The sequence below is a fragment of the Miniopterus schreibersii genome (assembly GCF_964146895.1).
Source record: "Miniopterus schreibersii genome assembly, chromosome: 9".
Taxonomy (NCBI): Eukaryota; Metazoa; Chordata; class Mammalia; order Chiroptera; family Miniopteridae; genus Miniopterus; species Miniopterus schreibersii.
In genome coordinates this window covers 39,842,883-39,859,942 of record NC_138118.1, presented here as the reverse complement: position 1 = coordinate 39,859,942, position 17,060 = coordinate 39,842,883, and the positions used below count along the sequence as shown (strand labels likewise).

General features: G+C 38.2%; 1 protein-coding gene across 2 annotated transcripts in view; it reads right to left on the bottom strand.

The window, feature by feature from the left end:
* VPS41 (VPS41 subunit of HOPS complex) overlaps nucleotides 1–17,060 on the bottom strand; it is a 184,657-nt gene that overhangs the window by 71,940 nt on the left and 95,657 nt on the right. For both annotated transcript variants that reach the window (XM_081147818.1, XM_081147819.1), the window contains one exon: nucleotides 14,754–14,820. In XM_081147818.1, the coding sequence (XP_081003944.1) occupies nucleotides 14,754–14,820 (67 nt within the window). The remainder of the gene's footprint in view (nucleotides 1–14,753; nucleotides 14,821–17,060) is intronic.

The following is a 17,060-nucleotide window of genomic DNA, read 5'->3' as shown; positions in this document are numbered from 1 at the left end:
AAGGCTACAACCAAGGTACATGCCCTTGGTTGGAACTGAACCCAGGGCCTTCAGTCTGTGGGCTAACGTTCTAACCACTGAACCAAACCAGCTAGGGCCCTTATTTATTTTTTATTTAAATTTTTTTATTCTATTCCTCATGCAGCATTATGTTTGTGTCTATCTGTTTGTGTTCCTTCTAATTCAATCTTCATTTCTGAAATGATCTTTTACAAATAAATATTTGTGAGTTGTTATCGCACTTGAAATTATTTGATTTCTGTTACTGTTTCATGTCTTACATCACTTCATGTATTGCAGCTTGTTCCAAATAGTAATTACTGTTGTGATTTTGTGTGTGTTTCTTTCTGGTGTGCTTTCATTGCCAAGGATGTTATTCTGCTCCATATTCACTTTTTCTTAAAACTTAGCCTGGGAATTGACTTTGGTATTTTTCTGGTCCTCATTTTTGGGCCCTGGCAATTCAACTTGCGATTTCACAGGGGCTTCTGGGATGCCCAAACCCTTCCACCCAATTGCAACCCTGCACCCACTCTTCTCAGAGCAGCCAGTGGTATTTGCTAGGGAAGGCTGGCCAGCCGGTTTTTAAAAACTTATTTATTGATTTGAGAAAGAGATTTGTTGTTCTACTTATTTATGCATTCATTGGCTGATACTTGTATGTGCCCTGATGGGGGACTGAAACCACAACCTTGGCAAATTGGAACGACGCTCTAACCAACTGAGCTGCCTGGCCAGGGCTGGCCTGCTATTTTGAAGTTCCCCTGGTCTCAAGTCTGCTAGACACCTCCTTGCTCCCCTCAGCTTTTCTTTACACAGATGGTTAAACCAGTGGGTCTTGTGGCTATTGGTGGTTTTTCCCATCCATCTGTATCTTGAGATTCTTAGGGCTACCTTGTCACTTAGTTTTGTTGTAAATATTGTCTATGGGTTTTGGCTGTGTGATCCAGTTGTTCCATTCTTATGTGAGGACTCAGGAAGACAGAAATTATGCTGCCATTGCCACCATCTTCCCAGAATCCTCCAAGCACAAAATGTTAACAGATCAGTGTTGTAAATCAACATTATATATTAGCCAGGGTGAAATCAGCTTTAGAGTCACAAACACATAAATACCACTGGGCTATCAATAATGCATACTTTATCAGTTTCAGAATGATCACCATGTGATTGAAACAAAAATTATCAAGAGCTTTCTTGAACCTTGAGTCTTATATCTCTGAGGATTACCAACAACTTAAAGAATTACTGAGTACCGATTAGGCATAAGACACTCTTCTAGAAGTATCAAGATGATGAAGACCCTTTCTCTGAATTAAAACAGACTGTGGAAGATTTTGGAGAGAGGAAGAAGATGGTGGCACTCTGAAAAGCAGCAGAGAGCCCTTGCTTCCAGCCAAGGACTGGATTTACAGCTAAAATGCTGCGTAGCCAGCTTGGAAAAACAAGAGAAATATACCTGAGTGGACATATTTCAAGTAAGGAGCACTGAAGAGACATCATAGAGTCTGGTAAGAGAGCGGGATATGTAGAAAGGGGGAGTCCCCCCTGAAGCCAGCGCTCGGCTGCGAGGCCTGAGGTTTATAGGCTGCAAAGCTCCCTCCCCTTGGGAGTGAAGACTGGTATCCAAAAGCTGGGATCTCAAACCCAGAGCGGAGGAGAAGGAAGAGATCCCCTGCACATCTGAATAAGGGATCCAGAGCAACAGTATGCTGTGAGGAGGGGACTAAGCCTTCCTAGTGAAACAACATGCCTAATGGTGGCATTGCAGGGAGGAGAGATTTATCCCTGGTGTGGACCACAGTAAAGGGTGATCCACAGTGTGTGGCTTCTGAATAGAAAGGGGGCAGTTGGCTGTACTCAGCAGAGACCTAGAGGGACCCTCTGCTTTCCTGAAAGGCATTGTGTAGAACCCCAGAAAGCATTTGAACTCTGTGGCACGGGGAAGGGGAAAAGACCCCTACCGCCGCCAGTGAGTGACCAGAGGAGCTAGCATGGGGGATCGGGTCTCCAGCCACCAGAGCTGCTGGTGGGGTGCAATGGAGATTTTTGACTTGCTTTGAAGAGAGACAAGATAGCGCTCAAGGAGCTGCCCCAGCTTTACTGAGATCAGCTGTGCAGGAGACCTGGGTGGGGATGACTTTGTGAACCCTCCTGCTGGTTCTGAAGCGCAGGGGCGCCGGGTCCTCACAGGGTGGGTGCTCTCCCTGTTTGTTGCTTTGTGCATTTTTGATTGCTGAACGAACGTCCACCTTCCTGGCTTGCACTGGGGAGACAGACCAGTGAAAGCTGGGATTTGTGCATGCATTGTGGAGAGTTTGAACTGAGCACTCTGTGAGATCAACCAACCAGAACTGGGAAAGGAGGGGCGGGGCATGCCTACCTCTCCCACATGCTGGGAGCACCATCCCCAACAGGAAAGGGCTTGGATCAGCTCACTGAAAGCCCAGATATTCCCCTCAGGACACAGTTCTGAGGAGCAAGGGAGAACAGCTCATAGGACAACAAGACAAGAGTAAGACTCTCAGGGACTATTGTTTGGGAAATGGAAGAAAAGCTTAAAACCCCTTCTGGGGGTAGGGAAGGCAATTTGCTCACCTGTATCTCTTTTGAGCAAACCCACTGAGCCCTGACTGCTGGGAGCTAGTGACGTGTTTGGACACGGTCCACGCCACCTGAGGGTCTGGAGTCAGGGACTCGACCCTCCCCACAATGACCCTCAATATTGAGAGCCCGCTATGTGTCTGGATATGGTCCATGTAGCCTGAGGCTCTGGAGCCAAGGACTCAATCCTCCCCAAAAGTTCCCATTAGAAGCCGAGATAAAGATAGTTACCAAGGTCTGAGCTCATGCAGGTGGCAGAGTGTTTACTCTGAAAGAGCATTCATACGGCCTTGTAGGAATGTGGGGAAGGGTGCTATTCAGCAAAATCAACAGTGCCTGTATATATTGAGCTGGAAAAATAAACTCGGGGCTGGCAGCTGGCAGCAGTCATGAGCTGCAGCTCTCCCGATCCCATCTTTTTTGTGTCTGTCTTTTCTTTATCCTCACCCCTTCCTCAGGACCGTTCAACTCTGCCGGCGGGCTCTGGCACCTGTGCTGAAACTGCCCATACAGAAAAGGCAACAGACTGAATTCAGTCTGAACCTGCAGCAGGCCATTGTATGGGGAACTAGAATTGGAGGATATGATAGAGACTGAAGAGTTGGCTCTGAAGCAGAGACTAACTTCCCCACAGTGAGGCCTGACAGCAAAACCTCTGAGTAAGGGGAGCAATAGCTCAAGCTATACTAGCTGGCCTGCACCCTAAAGACTCTCTTCAGAAGGCTCTGGAGTATGACCAGGCAACCACAAGGGGGAGGCAAAATAGCTGACAGGTGGAGGTGGTCCACAGAGAGCCTCAGAACAGCCAACTACCTAAATACAGCAGAGGTAAACCTAGACAGATCCTCACATTGGCTGACACAGAAGTACCTACCAGGAGACCCCAAATCAGCATACAAAACGGTAAGCCTCAGGCAACATAAGCTGTGCAGAGGAAACTCACCAGGTTGACTTTTTTTTTTTTTTTTTTTTTTAAGAAAAGGGGGGCAATTTTTTTTAACTTTTCTGTTTTTAATTTTTTAAGCAATTTTTTAAGGATTTGTTTTGTCTTGCTTTGTTTGTGTTTGTGTTTTGTTTTGTTTTTTATTCTATTATCAAGATTTTCTTGATAGTCTCTGCTTTATTGCTGGGATATTATCATTATAAACAATAAGTTCATTGCATTACTCTCTTGTTTCTTCCATATCTCTTACTGGCCTCCTTTCCTGCCCTCGCTTTACCTCTCTCTCTTCTTGTTCCATTGGCATAACTTTCTTTTGTTTTGTCTTCCTGTCTTTTTGTTTGTTTGATTGATTGTGTTGGTCTTTTTATTCTTATTTTTAATTTTTTTTCAAACCATTATCCTATTCCAACTCTTTTTGGCTCATGCTTCTTTCCTTTCAGAATCTTTTCTCTGCCCTTTTTATATCCCAGCAGCTTCTCTATTTTTTACTTTTTATTTTACTTTATTTTATTTTCACTATTAGCAATACTATCCCTTTCTCTACTTATTGCTTTAGTATTTGTGTACTTGCTTCACTCTCCCAATTCTACTTTCTCATTTTGATTATTAGGATATTTTGTAACTTCCTGTTTGTTTTCTTGCAGTTTGGTTGTATTTTGTTTTGCCCTGTCAGCACCTGTACAAAAGCTCACACGATGTGGTTGTGGCTGAGCCTCACAGTTAGGCAACCTGAGAGTATTCCCAAGGATGAGTCAACAACACTCTAGACCCAATCACAACAGGAGAGACCAAAGAACTCACAAAAGGGACACCCAAAAAAGGGATAGGCCTAGAACATACAACTCAGAAGTATAAGGAAAACACACCACTGGGTTCCACTAGATATATTACAAAATCCCACCCCACAAGGCCAGAAGAAAGCAAATATATCTAATATACAGATACAAACATTAAGAGCCACCAAAATGGGGAGACAAAGAAACAACTCCTAAACTAAAGAAAAGCAAAAATCGCCAGAAAAAGACCTTGATGAGATAGAGGTAAGAAAATGATCACAAATAGAGTTCAGAGTAATGGTTATAAAGATGCTCAAGGGAATTAATAAGAACCACAAGACACTCAATGGGAAGGTCCCGGAACTTAGTGAAAGCATGAAAAAAAGAGCCAGATATGATATATAAGAACAAGGTAGAAATGAAGAATACTATATCTGATATCAAGAATATGCTGGAAGGAATTAAAAGCAGGCTCAATGAAGCAGAGGACAGAATAAGTGAATGAGAAGATAAGGTACGAAAAAACAATCAGAGCATCAAAAAGAAAAAGCACTTAAAAGGCAGGAGGACATTTTAAGGGAACTTTGGGAAACACGACATAAAACAATATTCGCATGACAGGGGAACCAGAGGGGGAGAAAAGTGAGCAAGGGATAGAGAACCTGGCGAAGCAAATAATGACAGAAAACTTCCATAAGCTGATGGAGGAGAAAGCCACACAAGTTCAGAAAGCACAGAAGTTTCCAAACAAGAACAACCCAAAGAGACACACTCCAAGACACATCATAATTAAAATGGAAAAGGTTAAGGATAAACAGAGAACATTAAGGGCTGCAAGAGAGACAAGCACTGACTTACAGTGGAAACCCCATAAGGCTAACAGCAGATTTCTCAACATTAACACTTCAGACCAGAAGGGATTGTAATGAAGTTCTCAAAGTAATGAAAAGCAAAAACCAGCAACCAATACTGCTTTATCCAGCAGGGATATCATTTAAAATTGAAGGTGAAATAAAGAGCTTCCCAGACAAAAGAAGGCTAATGTAGTTCACTACCACCAAACAAGCATTGCAAGAAATGCTAAAAGGACTGCTTTAAGAAAAAGAAGAAATATGGAGAGAAAGGTTCATCGGCATAAAAAATAAAAATGGCATTATATAAGCATTGACCAATAATAATCTTAAGTGTAAATGGAATACATGGTCCAATCAAAAGACATAGGGTTGCTGAATGGATAAGAAAACAGGACCCATATATATGCTGTCCACAAGAGACCCACCTGAGAGCAAAAGATTCACACAGGTTGAAAGTGAAGGGAAGGAAAAAAATATTCCAGGCAAACGGAAATGAAAAAAAAGCTGGGGTACCAATACTTATATCTGACAAAATAGACTTCAAAATAAAGAACCTAACAAGACACTAAGAAGGCCACTACATAATACTGAAGGGATCAATCCAACAGTAGGAAAAAACCCTTATAAAGATATATACAACCAACATAGTAGCGCCTAAATATATAAAAATTTTCTTGGTGGATGTTAAGGGTAAGATCAACAGCAGCACAGTCATAGTGGGGGACTTTAACATCCCACTGTCATCACTGGACAGATCATCAACACAAAAAATCAACAGGGAAACGGAGACCCTAAATGACACATTAAATCTAATGGATTTAATTGACATTTACAGAGTATTTCATCCCAAAGTAGCAGAATATACATTCTTCTCAAGTGCACATGAAACATTCTCAAAAATATCCCACATGTTAAGGCACAAAACAAGTCTCTACAAGTTCAAGAAGACTGAAATCATACCAAGTATCTTAGTACAAATGGCATAAAACGGGAAATCAACCACTATAAAAAAAAAACTGAAAAATATTCAAACACATGGAGGCTGAATAGCATGTTATTAAATAATGAATGGGTTACCAATGAGATCGAGGAAGAAATCAAAAAATTCCTGGAAAAATTCCTGGAGAAAAACGAAAATGAACAGATAACAACCCAAAATCTATGGGACACAGCAGGAGCAGTCCTGAGAGGAAAGTTTATAGCATTACAGGAATACCTCAGAAACAATAAAAAGCTCTACTAAACCATCTAAAACAACAACTAAAAGAAGTAGAAAGAGAACAGCAAGAAAATCCCCAAGGAAGTATAAGGAAGGAAATAATAAAGATCAGAGCGGAAATTAATGACAAAGACTCTAAAAAAGAATACAAAAGATCAATGAACCAAGAACCGGTTCTTTGAAAAGATATATAAGACTGATGAACCTTTAGCCAGACTCATCAAAAAACAAAGAGAGAGGACCCAAAAAAATAAAATCAGAAAAGAAAGAGGCGATATAACCACTGACCCACCAAAAGATATACAAAGAATTTTAAGAAAATACTATAAGTAACTATATGCCAACAAACTGGACAACCTGGGTGAAATGGACAAATTCCTAGAAACATATAATCTTCCAAAGCTGAATCAGGAAGAATCAGAAAACCTGAATAGGCTGATTACAACTAATGAAATTGAAGCAGTAATCAAAAAATTCCCAGCAAACAAAAGTCTGGGACCAGATGGATTTACAGGTGAGTTTTACTAAACATTCAAAGAAGAATTAACACCCATTCTCCTCAAGCTATTCTAGAAAATTCAAGAGGAGGGAAAACTCCCAAATTCTTTTTATGAGGTCAGCATCATCCTAATCCCAAAACCAGATGAAGACACTACAAAGAAATGAAATTACAGGCCAATATCCTTGATGAACATGGATACTAAAATCCTCAACAAATACTAGCAAACCAGATCCAGCAATACATTCAGATCATACACCACGACCAAGTAGGACTTATTCTGGGGATGCAAGGCTGGTATAATATTCGCAAATCAATAAATGTGATACATCACATAAACACAATGAAGGAGAAAAATCAAATGATCATATCAATAGATGCAGAAAAAGCATTCAACAAAATCCAACACCCATTTCTGATAAAAACTCTCAACAAAGAGGGAATAGAGAGAACACCCCTGAACATAATAAAGGCCATATGTGACAAACCTACAGCCAACATCATTCTCAATGGGCAAAAACTAAAACCATTTCCATTAAAAACCGGAACAAGACAGGGATGTCCACTTTCACTACTCTTATTCGACATAGTACTGGAAGTCCTTGCCAGAGCCATCAGACAGGAAGAAAACATAAAAGGTATCCAAATTGGAAAGGAGGAAGTAAAACAGTCATTATTTGCAGATGATATGATATTGTATATAGAAAATCCTAAAGGCTCCAGCAAAGTACTACTAGATTTGATAAATGAATTTGGCAAAGTAGCTGGATACTAAATTAATATCCGAAAATCGACAGCATTTATATACCCCAACAAGGAACTTTCAGAAAAAGAAACTGAAAAAACAATCCCATTTACCATTGCAACTAAAAAAATAAGATACCTAGGAATAAACTTAACTAAGGATGTAAAAGATCTATACTCGGAAAAGTACAGGACACTGAAAAAAGAAGCAGAGGAAGATATAAACATGTGGAAAAATATACCGTACTCATGGGTTGGAAAAATTAATATTAAAATGTCCATACTACCCAAAGCAATCTATAGATTCAATTCAATTTCTATTAACATACCAACAGCATATTTCACAGAGGTAGAATATTCCAAAAATTTTATATGGAACCAAAAAAGACCCCGAATAGCTGCAGACATCTTGTGAAAGAAGACCAGAGTGGGAAGGATGACTTTACCCAATATCAAACTATACTACAATGCCACTGTAATCAAAACAGCCTGGTATTGGTACAACAACAGATATATAGGTGAATGGAACAGAATAGAGACCCCAGAAATAGACCCATGCCGTTATGATCAGTTAATATTTAACAAAGGAGGCAAGAGCATACAATGGAGTAAAGACAGTTTCTTCAATAAATGGTGCTGGGAAAATTGGACAGGTACATGCAAAAAAAATTAAACTAGATCACCAACTTACTCCATACCCAATAATAAATTCGAAATACGTAAAAGACTTAAATGTAAGTTGTGAAACCATAAAAATCCTGTTAAGAAAATATAGGCAGTAATGTCACAGACATCTCACATAGTGGAATTTTCACCTATACATCTCCTAGGGCAAGAGAAACAAAAGAAAAAATAAACAAATGGGACTACATCAAACTAAAAAGCTTCTGCACAGCAAAAGAAAACAGCCTCAAAATACAAAGGAACCCCAAGGTATCGAAGAACATATTTGCCAAGGATGCACTGGATAAGGGGCTAATTTCCAAAGTGTACAAAGAACTCATACAACTCAACAAGAGGAAGACAAACAATCCAATTAAAAAATGCGCAAAGGACGTGAACAGAAACTTCTCCAAAGAGGACATACAGATGGCCAAAGACATAAGAAAAAATGCTCAATGTGGCTAATCATCAGGCATAGTATATATGATATACATAAGTCAAAACCATTTAAAACAAATTTAGTCTACAATTTAATTCCATATTTTTGAATCAATATTCAGCAAACGTCTGTGTTAAATGACAAAGTTAAGCTGATGTGATTATCTCATTTACTGAACTTCAGCACTCATGAAGCAGCGCTGAGGAGAAGTGAATTCAGTGAGTAGCTTACAAAACGCTCGCTACTTAGACAACAGAAAAAGTAATGATCAACAACCTGCTGAGTAAAAAAGCTCCAACCAAACAGTTATACTTTAACTTGTTAATAGGCTACTTAAATTTTATTTGTTTAAAAAGAAAAGACAACTAGTGTGTGCGAGGACGCGAAGAAGTTGGAATCCTTGCACACTGTTGGTGGGAATGCAAAATGATGTAGCTGCAATGGAAAAGAGTATGGAAGTTCCACAAAAAATTGAAAATAGAACTACCTATATGATCTGGGCATACATCCAAAAGAACTGAAATAAGGATCTTGAAGGGATATTAGCACTCCCACATTTATTGCAGCACTAGTCACAATAGTCAAGATGGGGAAACAACCTAAATGTTCACAGAAGAATGAATAAAGAAAATGCGGTACATACATAAAATGAAACATTATTCAGCCTTAAAAAAAAGAAGAAAATATTGCAGTATGCAACAATATAGATGAACCTTGACAACTTTATGCTGAGTAAAATAAGCCAGTCACAGGAAGACAAATACTGCATGATTCCACTTATATATGACATATTTAAAACAGTAAAATTCATAGAATCAAAGTGTGGGATGGTGGATGCCAAGGGCTGGGAGGAGGGGAAAATGGGGAATTGCTAATTAATGGGCATAAAGTTTTAGTTATGCTAGATGAGTAAGCTCTGGAAAGCTGCTGCACAACACTGCTCCTACAGTTAACAATATTGTATTGTATACTCAAAACTTCATTAAGAGGGTAGATCACATATTAAGTGTTCTTACCACAATAAAATAAAATTTAAAAATAAATAATTTTAGAGACCAATAAAACCTCCAAACTACCTTGATTCATCAACTACACTTAAGTTAAACACTACAAAATAGCAAACAAGACCTCTTCTTTTTAAAAAAATTGAAAGAATCACATCACAGTTTGGATTTGGCTCCCTTTCCTTAGAAACAAATTTGATAGCCATTCAAGGCAACTATGTTTATTCTCTAACCATTTGAAGGAGACACAATGAAGGGCTGTCAATCCCCGGGTAAAACAACAGGAAATACAATTTTTACTTCTCCACATGAAATATTTCTCTTAACGAAAACAAAAGAACAAATCTACTGCACTTCCATTTCATTTGGGTGTTTGAAGAAGAGGTGAAGAGACACCACTGGTATATTAAAAGGGGTCTTTGGCCCTGGCTGGTGTGGCTCAGTTGGTTGAGCGTCGTCCCATGTACCAAGAAGTCTCAGGTTCAATTCCCACTCAGGACACAGGCTCCATCCCCAGTAAGGGACCTGCAGGAGGTAGCTGATCTATGTTTCTCTCCCTCTACCTTCCAATGTCTCTAAAATCAATAAAAAACATACATTTTCTTTAAATGTTTAAAAAAGAGGGAGGGGTCTTTGGATTCTAGAGAATTTCTACCCTACAGTTTTTATTTAAATGCCTGGAGCAAGCCTCTTTCTTTCTCATCAGTTCCTCTGGCTGCAAACAAGGGTCAGGGCATAGGTAAAGGGAATGCATGGGAAGAATGTAAAGCATAGAGAGTATGAGCAACAGATGTGAAACTAGGCATATTTGAGCTCAAACTTGCCTTCTTTGCTTACAAATGTAATCATTTTGAGCAGGTTACTTAACCCTTCTAAACCTCAGCTTCTTCAGCAATAAAATGGAATAGCCACTATCTATTGGGATCATTGTGAAGATCAAAAGAAATACTGTTTGTAATGTATTTAGCATGTGCTTGCTGGTTGTTCTTATAAAAAAGACAAAATACATTTGTTACTGCAGATTTCTTACCACTACTTATTATGGAAAAAATTTATTAATTCCACTAACAACGATAAACATTTGAATCCCTAGCACAGAGTGGGAAAGAGTTCTTACTTTGAGGAGGAATGGATAGAGGAAAGACATGAAATAAAGCAAGTAGAGTAAAATCTTAATTGCAGAATCTGGGAGGTGAGTATACATGTGCTCACCGTAAAATTCTTTACCTTTTTGTACGTTTTAAAATTTTCAAAATAAAATGTTAAGAAAAAATCCAATGCAGAAAAGAAAATTTAATAGACTGTAGACAGTCAAATTGAATTATAACAGAACAGAAAACCATACATAGCAAAATAACTTCAACACCACCAGAGCTGTCCTAACTCTGGTGAGACAGATAACATTACCAGATGAACTATGTCAACACACATGAGAACTGTCCCACTGCTGGAACCTGCATGTCTTGGTCAGAACAATAACAGGTGGATGGAGAGATATATTTAGATCGAAGAAAGACATTTATCTCACAGTTCTCCTCCACCACACAAACAGACCTTCCATTTCTAGGTCACTGTTTTCCTACCTAATCAAGAGGATGAAAATAGAATGATATGCTAAATTCTAAGAGTCATTGCAGAACAATTGACGCTTAATTAAAGTAAAAAAGATGCCCTGTCTTGTCTCCTCCCTCTTTCTTCCTGGCTTTTTTGTCATTTTATACATAGATTCCCACATAGTTTTTTTCTTATTTCTTTGAAACAAACTTCTGTATAAAATCAAGACTAGGAAGTCAACCCTTAATTCCCTGCATGTAAGTCATCTGCCCCTGGAAGTAGACACCCAGAAAACAGCATACCAATATTGGCTTCACTTCCCAACAACATAATATCAGCTTTCCAACTACCATTTCATAAAGACCATGCAAGACTTTGGTGAAAAGTGCCAGAGGGTTAGGGAGTCCTAAGAGAACATGGGCAATCCAAGCTAAGTTAGAATAAATAGGGCAGGCATAGACTACAACCTACTTTTAGCAATAATTTGGAAGAAGAAATAGCATTAAAAAGCCTTATGTGTAGAAAATATCTTCATGGGTTGCAGATTAGACAGTAATCAAAATCTTTATTATCATTATTATTTTTTATGTAAAAAAATAAATTAATATCCTATAGAGAGAAATAAATTTTGTGTTTTTGAGATTTTGACTTATAAGGAAGAGTTATAAACACCTGGCTTCTAAGAAATGTATAGTCACAGAACTTCTTTAATCTAAATGTTGTTTTCACTTAATTTACTAAAGACCCGTAGATCACACTGTTCAGGGCTAAAGCAAATTATAATCCAGACCTCCTCATATTTCTCTTTTCCTTTATCCTAGTCAAGGACTCTTATCTAAACCACTTGGCCTCCTGCTGCAGAAATGATTTATATTATTAAAGGTTTGCTCTCAAGAGGGGAAAATATGGTACTTAACCACTAACTATAGTAGTAAAATGTCAGTAATGTACTATTGTTAGTACTCAAGCACATTGTATTTCACATAAATTGTAGTCCAGATGAACTATACTTTAATAACGTGATCCCAGGCCTCCAAAGCCACTACTGGGCCAGCTATTAGTGATCAGAGAGCTGGGATGGAAGTTTGCATGGTGACAATAACCACCATGATTCAGTGAGCACTTACTGTCTGCCAAGCATTGTGTGACAGGCATTATTTATGTCATGTTTAATTCTCACAACCATCTACAAAGATAGGTATTATCACTTCCAGGTTTTTCTGGCTTGGGAAGGTGAAATAACCTTATCAAGAGGATTCTATCCATTTTAAAGCCATGGAAGTACGATGTTGGCCAAGTTATTTTCGTCCCTAAGCCCCATTTTTCTTCATCTATCGAATGAGAAGCATACTACCTGCCCTTCAACGGGCTGCTGTGAGAGTGAAGTGAACTAATGTCAGTAAGGCTTATAGCATGATGCCCCACACCTACTACATGAGCAATAAACATCAACTAATGAGATATTGACTACATTTTTATGCCTCCCTGGAAATTTTTACATCCTTAAAAATTCCCAGAGTTCTTATCTTTTTTTTTAATTCATCTGTATTTAAAGTATTCTAATACTTATCTCTCAGGACACTATGTATTGAGATGTTTAAAGGTTTCCCTTTTTTCTTCTTTTCTGGTAGGCAAGAGAATGGCAGCATAGAAGATAGAGATAATAAAATATCATCTTTATCTGAGAGTTATCAGCCTTCCCTATTATCTTGTTCCTCAGTTTTTCTCAGTACCATTATATTCTGCATACAACTGTTGTACATGTATTTATCCTTCTAAGGCAAAAAGTTATTAAAACCCTACCACCAACATCTGACTTCAAGTACAAAATATCCCAGATTTAAGTGCTAAAACCATATCAGCCATGTAGGTAATATAAGTCTGTCTCAGTTTTTAGAAATATAGTCATGTGCAAATGATTTATCTCAGCTTCACTGTGTTAAAATTACCCATCAAATTTATATTCCCCATTCATCATCCAAATGCATAAATGAAATTTTCAGCTAACTTGTAAGACAGCAAAAACTTTTCTTACCATACAAATATGTCTCCTATTGCTCTAAATAATATAAAAATAGCTGTTTAACTGACAACAGTCAGTCAATTTTCATCCTTTCTATGTGAGTAACTTTTGTACTAAGTTGTAGAAATAAATAGTATGTCACCCTTGGCATACTTCCGCTGAACAGTTCTTTCCCAGAGTCACTGATTCATTCAGCACAATGTTATTTAGTGCCTACTATGTGCCAGGTTCCTGAGATACAAACACTGAGCAGATAGATCACGTGTGTACTCTAAAGGAGGCTACAGTTTTGTGGAAAAGACAGAAATGCAATGAATAATCACATGATCACTACAACTGAAACGAGTGCTACTACAAAGAGGAGTGTTCCACATGACCATAATGGGAGGATGTGACCTAGTTAGGGAGGTCCAGCGGGCTTTTTCAGGAAAGTAATTCTTGAGCTGAGGTGCGATTAATGATGATTAAAGGTTAATGAAGTAAAGAGGCAAGAAGAACTTTCTAGACAGAAGGGAAGAAGGAGCATGGATAGGTGAAAGAAGGCCAGTGTAGCTGCAGCACAGGGACCAAGAAGAAGCTTGGCTGATGCCAGAAAGGCAGGTGAGGACTGACACAGGTCCCTGTGGTCATGTTCAAGAGGCTCATTTTTATCCTGAGAACAATGGGAGGAGGCTGAAGGGTGGTGACATGATCTGATTTGTATTCTGACTGCACTGGGGAGACTATATTATAGTATATCACAGGGGAAGGAGATAAACCAGTTGGGAGGCTGCTGCAGTGATCCAGAAACAGATTATGGCAGTTTGGACCAGACCAGTAATGATAAAATTAATATTCAGAAGATACATGTTGACAGCACCAGATGTCAGTACTGTGCTATGAGCTGTGCACACATTAACTCTTGGAATTCTCACAAACAACATGTGGCGTGGGTATTCTTTACCACATTTTATATATAAGAATATTGAGGCAGGTAGAAATTTGTTCAAAATTCATGTGTTAGGCAAAGTGAGAGCCCAAACCACTCGTTATTCAACTTCAAAGCCAACTACAAAATTATTATGTAAAAATTAGAAATATAGTTAAAAAGGGTCTCTGTAACGAAGTTTCAAAACTTAAAACAAAAGCTCCTTGACCTATTTCACCAAGGTCCCAAGTGATAAGGCCTGAAGAAGAACATGGTCTTAAAAAATGGAGGCTAGCCCGGCTGGGCATGGCTCAGCGGTTGAGCATCGACCTAGGATCCTGGCGATCAGGGTGCGATTCCTGGTCAGGGCACGTGCCTGGGTTGTGGGCTGCGGCCAATCAATGACTCTCTCATCATCGATGTTTCTATCTCTCTCTCTCCCTTCCTCTCTCTGAAATCAATAAAGATATATTAAAAAAAACAATGGTGTCTACTATGAGGTTCTATACTTATAGAAGGCATACCTATTTCAACATATCGACTCGGCAAGTCCCTCATTTCACTGGCATGCCGTTCCTTCACTGAGCATATCTAGAAAAGAAATTCACAGGTTATTTTATTCATTTGATGGAAAACTCTTCATAACATTTCATTCAATATATGATACTTTCATTAAATTAGCCATGTAGCACTGATGATGGAGTGCACACAATCTACCCACTGACTTAAATGACAAAAATTAATTTCAATGACATATAGCAACTGCTACTTATATTCTTCAACAAAGTCTTATTCAAAGGCAAAGAAAGAAAAAAACCTATAATATAGTTTTTAATATGTTTCCAATGACCCATTCTCTGCAACTCTACTTAAGGGTTACTGGCAGAAGTACATTTCCAAAAATGCCCAATGGCTAATCTGGGCAACATTCATACTAGGTCTTGTGCTTCTGATTATATATTGGTAATTTATTTTACTGTTGTTAAATAATACTTTGGAAAAGTGGTACATACTCTTAAGTATATTAAAATCAATGTGCTACATAATTTAAATCAGGGTTGGTAAACTACAGCCTGGCCCAGGCCTGTTTTTTTAAGGTCTGTAAGCTAAGAATAGTTTTTACATTTTTAAAGGCTAGGGAGGGAGGGAGGGAGGGGAGGAAAATATTCAGCAGAAACAGAATATACCTTATAAAATCTATAATATATAATGCCAAACCTTTACAGCAAGTTTGCCAATCCCTATTTTAAACTATATGTATATAGTTTGGATATATATATGTATATACATATAATATATATAATTTGAGTATTGTGTATATCTATCTATCTATCTATCTATCTATCTATCTATGTATTTATCTGTTACACACAACATACAACACATGGTTGTTTTAGGGTGATAAGACTATAGATACTTTCTATATTCCTTGCATATTTTCCACAGAAAATATAGTCTATTTTGTAATAAGACACCAAAAATTTACATAAGTTCAGCCATGGAGGTAAAAAATCTAAAGTTAAATACTGATCATAACCCCTTCCATCAGGGATCAGGTTTTTTCCTTTCTCTTTAGATAGTATTTATTGTGTTCATTTATAGTTGCTATCCTAAGTACAGCTACAATATAGAAAACTGTAAAATACAGAAAAATCCAAGGGCAAAATACAAATACTATTCACTGTCCCACCAAAGTGAACACCATTGACCATCTTTTAAAAAAATCTTTCATAAACCTAACAATTTACTACAAATAATAATATATTATTTATTCTTGGAAATATTCTCCCATAATTCTTTAATGTCTTTATAGCATTTCATTATATGACTGTACTATAATTTACTTAATCAGTCCCATTTTAGACCTTAGTTTTTTGCTTTTATCTATCTCTAATGCAAGCAAAAGCACAAACAACATAGTTAGATATAAAACTTTTGGACTTTTTTTTTTAATATGTCTTTATTGATTTCAGAGAGAAAAAGGGAGAGGGAGCGAGACAGACAAATCAATGATGAGACAGTCATTGATCGGCCGCCTCCTGCATACCCCCTGCTGGGGATCGAGCCCACAACTCTGGCAAATGCCCTGACAGGGAATCGAACCAAGATCTCTTGGATCATAGGTCAATGCCCAACCACTGAGCCACATCAGCTAGGCTAAAACTTTTGGACTTTTGTTTCCTTAGGATAAATTACTAGAAGTAGAATCACTAGATCAATGGGTATGTACGCTTTTACAAGATTTTCTTTAGTCTGTTTGATACACACATTGAAATTGCTGACCAGCAACACAGTGACTAGGTGAGAGTACTAGCTTTCTCTGACACAGGACTTGAAACTGTGGCTGTGGAGGTATAAGCATAAACTTAGAAGTGACCAGCCATTTTCTCCCTTGATTGCTTTTTGTCATTTGTCTCCTGTCCATCTCAGACAATTTCCTTTCTGCTTCCCCAATGTCCACAATTTCCTTCTCCTTTCCTTGTTAGACTTTTGATATTATGTTATTTACTCTTCTGTCCACACTTACTAGGGAAACTGCTAAATTATCTAACAAGAATGTTCCACAATGCCAAATGAACAACTGTTTCGTTTTTTAAAAATATGTTTTTACTGATTTCAGAGATAGGAAGAGACCATCCATCACTGCCTCCTCTACACCCCCCCCCTACTGGGGATCGAGCCCACAACCCAGGCATGTGCCTCGACTAGAAACTGAACCGGCAAAGTCTAGGTGAACTGAACAATGCTCAACTGAGCATACTGGCCAGGGCAACAACTGTTTTAATGTACTAATAAAAGTACACAAGGAGTAATGTTTCGAACAGTTTAAA